At 41.8% G+C, this 7725-nt stretch overlaps 1 protein-coding gene across 1 annotated transcript; it reads left to right on the forward strand.

Annotated features, from left to right (window-relative positions):
• The first annotated feature begins 6317 nt into the window (after nt 1–6317).
• Nucleotides 6318–7122, forward strand: LOC122025289 (probable histone H2A.4). The gene is made up of 2 exons (XM_042584067.1): nt 6318–6612; nt 6694–7122. Exons 1-2 carry the CDS (start codon nt 6400–6402, stop codon nt 6928–6930), a joined length of 450 nt encoding a protein of 149 aa, XP_042440001.1. The 5' UTR covers nt 6318–6399; the 3' UTR covers nt 6931–7122.
• The last annotated feature ends 603 nt before the right edge of the window (nt 7123–7725 follow it).

Below are 7725 nucleotides of genomic sequence, written 5' to 3' on the forward strand. Positions count from 1 at the left end.
ACAAACCTAACACGTTGTTTAACGTGGTTCGAAAATGAAGCTCCTACTCCACGGTTGTCCGTAAGGTAGATGATCTCGATCTGTCGATGGATGATTCCCCGGAAAACCTCTGGCTAGCTCGAGTAGCTCCTTGTGGGTGGAGAAAACTCGCTACAAACTGGCATAAGCTCTTGATCACTTAAGAAGACCTTGGAGATTCTAATAGGGGTTAATCACCTCTATTTTCGTCAACCTTGGCCAAGAGTCCCGAGCTCTATTAAATAGAGCTCGGGAGGAAACATCTAGCTATGTTTCCCACCACTAGTCGACTGGTCATAAGTGAAATTCAACCGTTACAAGCCAACGGTCGGCTACCAATCGACTAATGAAAACACCAGTCGACTGCTACAGTAACGCTACATATTACAGTAACGCTATGGTATTGCTACAGTGCACACTTAAATTTTACCATGAGTACAATCTCTCATGCACTCGTCCTTGCCCGCACAACCTAGACCTAGCCTTCTAGCCTCCTCCATTAGCCTTGCATCCCTCGGATGTCTCCCCATGCTTCACGCCTTGCCTTCTGGAGCTTCCATTAGCCTTGTCATCATTGTCGGGTCTTCACTACCAAGAGCTACGCTCCGGGACTTCATCCTTTTCCAAGTCACACTTGGATTTACACTGCCAAGACTACATACTTGGGCTTACATCGCCAAGACTCACCCTTGGACTTTCCTCTTTTGCCAAGATCACCCTTAGACTTTCCTCCTTTGCCAAGATCACCCTTAGACTTTCCTCCTTTGCCAAGATCACCCTTGGACTTTCCTTGTTGTACTTGTATCCTGCACACTCACAATGCATATCAAATACAACAATAAATCTAACTTAAACATTTACCCAAACATCAAAACTTAGGGTACCCAGATTGATAGATCAGATTAGTGCGATAGAGGGGGGGGGGGGTGAATATCGCGTCTTTTAAAAACTTTTCTTCATCTTTTAAATCAGAGTCGTGCACAGCGGAAAGTAAAAGGGAGATAGATTATTTACTTTGTTCGGAGCCTAGCTCGACTCCTACTCGAAGGCCCGCAGTCCTTGACCGCACCGATGGGCAAAGCACTAAAACCCTTCTTTCCGAGAACTTCGGAAAGAAGTGGATCGTACAAGTACAACGATGTAAGATAGTAACATTCCTACTATCTTATAGGAAATTAAGTACAGTATAAATGAAATGATATTCCGACAATAGTAGTAGTAAATCGTAGCTCGGTCGGCACTATCGGATGAAGTCTCTTGCAGTGTTGATGAAGACTTGTAGCGTGAGCAGCTTGCAGAAGAGCACTTGAATCGATCAGAAAGTTCTACTGGCCTCAGACTTCGAGCCTCATTTTATAGGCCTTAGGTGTTCAATCGACCGATCCCACTGTTCGGTCGACCGAACCCGCTCCCTCCTTCATTCCTGGCTAGAGTCTGACGCTGGCTCGGAAATCTGCATTAACTGATCTTTAATGGTTCGGTCGACTTATCATGCCTTTCAGTCGACTGAACAAGATTTTTCCTTGTTCGCTGAAATCTGCCGAGATCTTTATTTATTGTCCCATTAATGTTGATTGGATCGGTCGACCGATCAAGCTTTGATCGGATTGTGCTTCACTTTGGTCTGAACTGATTTCTGGTCTGAGTCAAGCTGGTTCGGTCGACCGATCCTCCTGTTCGGTCGACTGATCAAGCCGAATTTGCAAAACAGAGTTAAATAATATTCCTGCAAAACAAAGGTTAGAACAGTAATACAATGCATGAGTAATATAGACAGTAAAACTATCTTGATCTCAACTTGGAAACATTCCCGGTTTCTTCAGTTGGATCAGCGACCTAAGGTTGTTCCCTTTAGGAATCCGACCTCACTATCGCTCCTCCAGTTGCATACCTCAACTTACCTGCCAAACATTGGTCCTCCAGACTTGTTTGGACTTTTGCCTGCTTAGTGTCTGATCGCCTGATCCACTAAGACTTTTCTTGCAATACTACATTAGCCAACAACAATAATAGTAATACAGATTACAATAGTAAACCCAAACCTAGATTTACCAAGATCCGCTTATCCGGTCGACCGCGCGCGGTCGACCGAAAACCATCCGATCAACTTTGCTTGGAGTTCACTCCTCCAAGACTTCTCGTTACCTAAGGTTACCACCCCCTAGGGTTTTCTCAACTTGGCTTCACTCACCAGGACTCAGTATTCGGCTACCCAAGGATCAGGTCCTCCAGACCTATCCACCTGGCTTCCATGATATACCGAGATTTCCCTTACCTAGTCTACAACTAGGACTCAGTATTCGGCTACCCAGGGATCAGGTCCTCCAGACCTATCCACCTGACTTCCACGATATACCGAGATTTCTCTCCTTGCCTAGCCTCCAATTAGGACTTCCCTTGCCTAGCCTACAACTAGGACTTTGCTAGATCAAGCTCCATACTTAAACATACTTAAGCATACTTAAACATATTTGTCTGACATTAAAACCTTGAAGGTCGATTGCACCAACAATTGCTCCAACACTGATAACCTGCAGAAGTCCAGCTGGGTCCGCGGGACCTGACAACTAGGCGGAAGACCTAGTGTGTCAAAGACAAGTCAAGTGACTGCAGTTGGTAAGTGGAGGTAAGCAACTAGAGAAGAGATCCAGTGAGGACACATTTCTGATTGAGGGAATAGTAGGCGTTGATCCAGCTTAGATTTATTTGAGAAACCTAAGTTGAGACTTTGACTAAATCTAATTACTATTACTATTTTACTGCATTATGCTAACTTTATTTTGTAGGGTAAACATATTTTTTGTTGTCCGGATTAACTCTTTTTTACAGGAAGAAGTTGTTGAAAAAGAGTGTACGAGCGCTCGGACTCCGGGCGCCTGGACTCCGGGTGCCTGCACTCCGAGTTCCTAGAGTTGGTTAGGGCGCTTGGAGTTGGTCCGGGCATTCATACCAACTTTGCCTGGGCAGGTACCCGGGCGGTTCAGGTGCCCGAAGCAAGTTCAGGTGTCCGAACCAGAAAAATCATCTAAAATCTGAGTTGAAGCACAATGACTAGCCGAACCCATGTCAATGGTCTAGGCGTCCGGAGGGAGTTCGGGCGCCCAGAGGTGGATAAACTTGACAAATCAAGTTTCGATGGGAGATCGCCATGTTAGCAATGGTCAAGGTTCCCGGAGGAGTTCCAAGCACCCGAAATGGGCCTATATAAAGGCCTTCAACCAGCAGTTTTAGATAATTATCTGCTATGACTTTCATATTCGCGTGCTGCTTCGAAAATGCTTTGACAACACCAAAAGGCTACTCTGAAGTTTGAAGAACGAAGACTTCTTCAATTTTCTTTGTGTTTGTTAGTAACATTTACATTTAAATTCTTGTACTCAATCTTTGTAACTCATTTTCGAACTGATAGTGATTGTCCAACAAAAATACTCAACGAGTATGGACCTTGGAGTAGGAGTCGTCGAAGGCTCCGAACCAAGTAAAAAAGTACTTGTGTTAGCGTTTATACTTTCATGTTTTTCTTTCCGCTGCGTATTCTCGACTTTTGAAAAAGTTATTCACCCCCTCTAGCGTCTTAACGATTCAACAGGCCCGACATCCACGAGCCCAAAAACCTATTGTATAGGAGATGCCACCTGCTGATGTTGAGTTACTAGGTGACTCAATGCCTCAAACCCCTTTACTAGGCGATTCTTCGGCACCTTCTGCACTACCGGAGCCGAGTGATGCTTACACTCGCCTTCGCGATGCCATTTTTGGTCGATTCAACTTACTTTAGGAGCATTTGGATAGTCGCGTCAACTCATGCCGACACCATGTTGATAGTCGCTTCGACAGTCTTCAGCAGCAACATGATACACTCGCCATGCACTATGAGGTGCTTTATATGGAGCAGCAGGAGTTATCGGTGTATATTCAATCTGTGTAAGATAGTCAACCTCCCACTTCTCCTCCTGTAGAGGACTAGACATATTCCCTATGTATGAACTAGTTGTTATGTTTGAACTTTAAACTTAGGTATGTGGTATTTCTTTCGCTATGCTTATATTTTTTATTACATCAATATGTTTGCTCTACTGTATTACTATGTTTACTTATCTTCTACTTTACTTTTTGATATATGTCAAAGGGGAAGTGTAAATATTAAAGTCAAAAAGGGGGAGTGAACTCAATAACTAACAATCATTTAATGACTCATCTTATGTTATTACAAGCAAGAAAGAAAGCTATATTTTTTTGATTTTAAATAAGTGTTATTATATATCAAAAAGGGGGAGATTGTTAGTACAGAATGCACTGATAATCAAACTTGTATTTTAATATATGGCAAAGAGTTTAAAATCAGAACACATGTATTTGATATGTTTATTAACTGTGCAGACTCAAATGCCTTGATTGATTTAGAGAACCAGACACCAGGTAAAAAGCCCAGATAGGTCAGGAGAACTGGATTGACTGAAAGTCCAAATAGGTTAGAAGGACCTGATATCTGGCAAAAGGACTCGATGGGTCAATGTAAACTAGACATTGAGATGAGGAAAGACCTAGTGGGTCAGAGATCGGACATCAAACATGAAAGTTTGACATATGGTAAGTGAGGTAAGCTTCTGGAGTGAGTGCAGTGAGCTCAAGTCCCAACAAGGATAAACCTTAGGTACTGATCCAACTGAAGAAACCAATGGAGGTTTCTAAGTTGAGATCAAGACAGTCTTTACTGTCTTTATATTACATATATCTATTCTAACTCTATTTGTGTGAAAAATATTCTACTATTGTACTAACATTATTTTACAGAAATTGATGTTCCATCGACGGAACAAGACTGTTTAGTTGATGGATCGAAGAAAGATCAGAGCAGTGAGATTCGATCAGGACACAAAAGGGAACATTTAATTCCGTCGACGGATCAAGGGAATCAGTCAATAGATCAACTTATTTCTAGATTTAATAGAGTTTCAAATCAAAGTAGAGAAGGAAAAAAGTTATTCAACTGATGGAGTGGAGTTGATCAGTCGATCGGTGAGATTTACGAGATCAAACGGATTGGATCTCAGCAAACAAGGAAGGAGATGTGGTTCTGTCAATGGATCGATTCTGTTGATGGAATGAAAGCTATAAAAGAAGTCCTCAAACTCCAAGCCAGAGATAACTTTCGGTCTTCTGATTTACTACTATGCTTCTTTTGTGTTGGTGCAAGCTTCGACTTACTACGACATCGTGAAGTCTCCGACAACCTACAACTTTTTTTTATACTCTATCTGTTGTCGGTATATTTAATTACCTACACTTTATATTCACATCTGTAATATTTCTATATCATTTAGTGGATTATCCAACGAAAGCGATTGATAATCGTAGGTCTTGTAGTAGGAGTTATCAAATACTTCAAACTAAGTAAAAAATGACCTTGTCTTTTTTGCTTATCTTTTTATTCCATTACGTACCCCCTGCGCGATCTTAACAATCCTTTAATGTTCACCTAATATTCATGTTTAATAGTTATAATTTACTAGCTGTTACAATACAAACTTATTTTGTTCAATTATATTTATGCTGTAGCAGCTATAAACCTATATCTATTATAATTGTAACTATAATACATATTTATCTTATTCATATAATTGGACGACTAATAATACGTGTGATACAAATATTAATATTGAATAATATACTTGAAAGTAGTTGTGTTCTTAGAGTGCACTAATGGATAAATTTTTGTTCCCTCGGATGGGTCTAGTGGCTAGCATATGAGGTGTTGTCATCATGAGGTTTGGGGTTCGAATCTCGATAAAGTCGAGATAAATACCTCCCTTATGTGTTAGTCACTATTTCAAAGACTAGTAGTCGCTCGTGATTTACCTTCTCTGTATTGATCCTGTGACAGATTGGGACAGATTGATAAAGACATTAAGGATGAGTGTATTTATTTTTTTGCCATCACTAATGGATAAATTCTAATTTTGACGAATGAATAGATAATTTTTTTTTTATAATAAATGGTTAATTTAAAAATACTAAATTGATTGAATATTCATTTAATTTACCAAGGTCATGCCATTTTAAGGTGAGTCATGCAATGAGGTGTTCTTTTCATTAAAAAAATAAAATAAAGGCACTCATGTATGATTCCAAAATAAAGAGGGCTCTTTTGATTGTTGGTAATAAAATAATCAATTTTCCAATTCTTTCAATTCGCCCAACAGCGAATACCACGGATTGCCATCCTAGCAAAATCCAGCCGTCATATAGACGCATCGAAAGGTCCATACAAATTACGCGAAACACAAGGACATAAACTCATAATTCTCAACTGGATCGGCGCCAGTTATCAACTATCAGATCGGTTAGAGCTCGGTGCGCATTTTACGCTCGACGGCGGAGATGGAGCTAGGTGGCAAGGCGAGGAAGGGCGCCGGCGGCCGGAGGGGCGGTGGCGGGCCTAAGAAGAGGCCGGTCTCTCGCTCCGTCAAGGCCGGGCTCCAGTTCCCGGTCGGTCGCATCGGGCGCTATCTTAAGAACGGCCGCTACGCGAAGCGCGTCGGCACCGGCGCTCCGGTCTACCTCGCCGCCGTGCTCGAGTACCTCGCCGCCGAGGCACTGCGACCTCTCCTCGCACCAGATCTGCAGTCCGATTCGCCTTTTTAGTGCTCACGGCAGCTGTTGCTTGATCTGCAGGTGTTGGAGCTGGCGGGGAACGCCGCAAGGGACAACAAGAAGAACCGGATCATACCGCGGCACGTGCTGTTGGCCATCAGGAACGACGAGGAGCTAGGGAAGCTACTCGCCGGCGTCACGATCGCCCACGGAGGGGTGCTGCCCAACATCAACCCGGTACTGTTGCCGAAGAAAGCCGCCGGCAAGGAGCCCAAATCGCCGGCCAAATCCGCCGCCAAGTCACCGAAAAAGCCTTAATTTGGTTCTTCTACAGCACCAGTTGTCTTAATTACTTCCTCGGTATGTGATTTCTATCTAAAATTAGCCTCTCCCTTTTTTTTTTATGGAATTGTGGCGGATTGCAACGCTGATGTTATCGATGAATTCAAGGGATTCCTGCTGTGATCTTCTTCATTTTCTGGGAATTTAGCATGAATCTAGTTGCTGTTACTTGCGTTAAATCTTCAACACTCATGCTAATCTCTACATTGCTTGCGTTTGTGAATTGTTTGAATGTTTCTTCACTTGTTTGAAATGGTGAATTTGTCCGTGATTCTCTCTTTTATGGATAATGATGCAAAATTGGAAATAAAAATTTTATTTTTATTTTAGAATTTTATATTTTTAAACTATAGATTATAGATTATAGTTGATGTTACGGTTTTTAGGAAGTTAATTGAAATGGGTGGGGTGGATAGCTAAAATCTTTAGAGAACAAATGAGTTGGGCCAGGGTGTAGGGTACCATTTTAGTTGTATGTTATTGTCCTTTTAAACTTAAATTCTTATACATTTATTTTTGGGTTATATTTAAAAGATATTGGAATTCCAACAGTGTTATGTTCTGTGACGGTGATTGTGCTCACATACGCATCTCACGGTTTGCCCTCACGATATGTTATGTGAAGGTTTGTCCCCGTGATAGGTAAAGGGAGGTACGAGGGAGGTAAATATAAGTGGACCACAGCTAGGGCCTGGGAGGAGTTATTTATTTATTTATGATTTATTTGGATAAATATGTTGAAGGTGGTCTTATGCATAAATGGGGTGAATA

This window comes from Zingiber officinale, chromosome 9B, assembly GCF_018446385.1.
Source record: "Zingiber officinale cultivar Zhangliang chromosome 9B, Zo_v1.1, whole genome shotgun sequence".
NCBI lineage: Eukaryota > Viridiplantae > Streptophyta > Magnoliopsida > Zingiberales > Zingiberaceae > Zingiber > Zingiber officinale.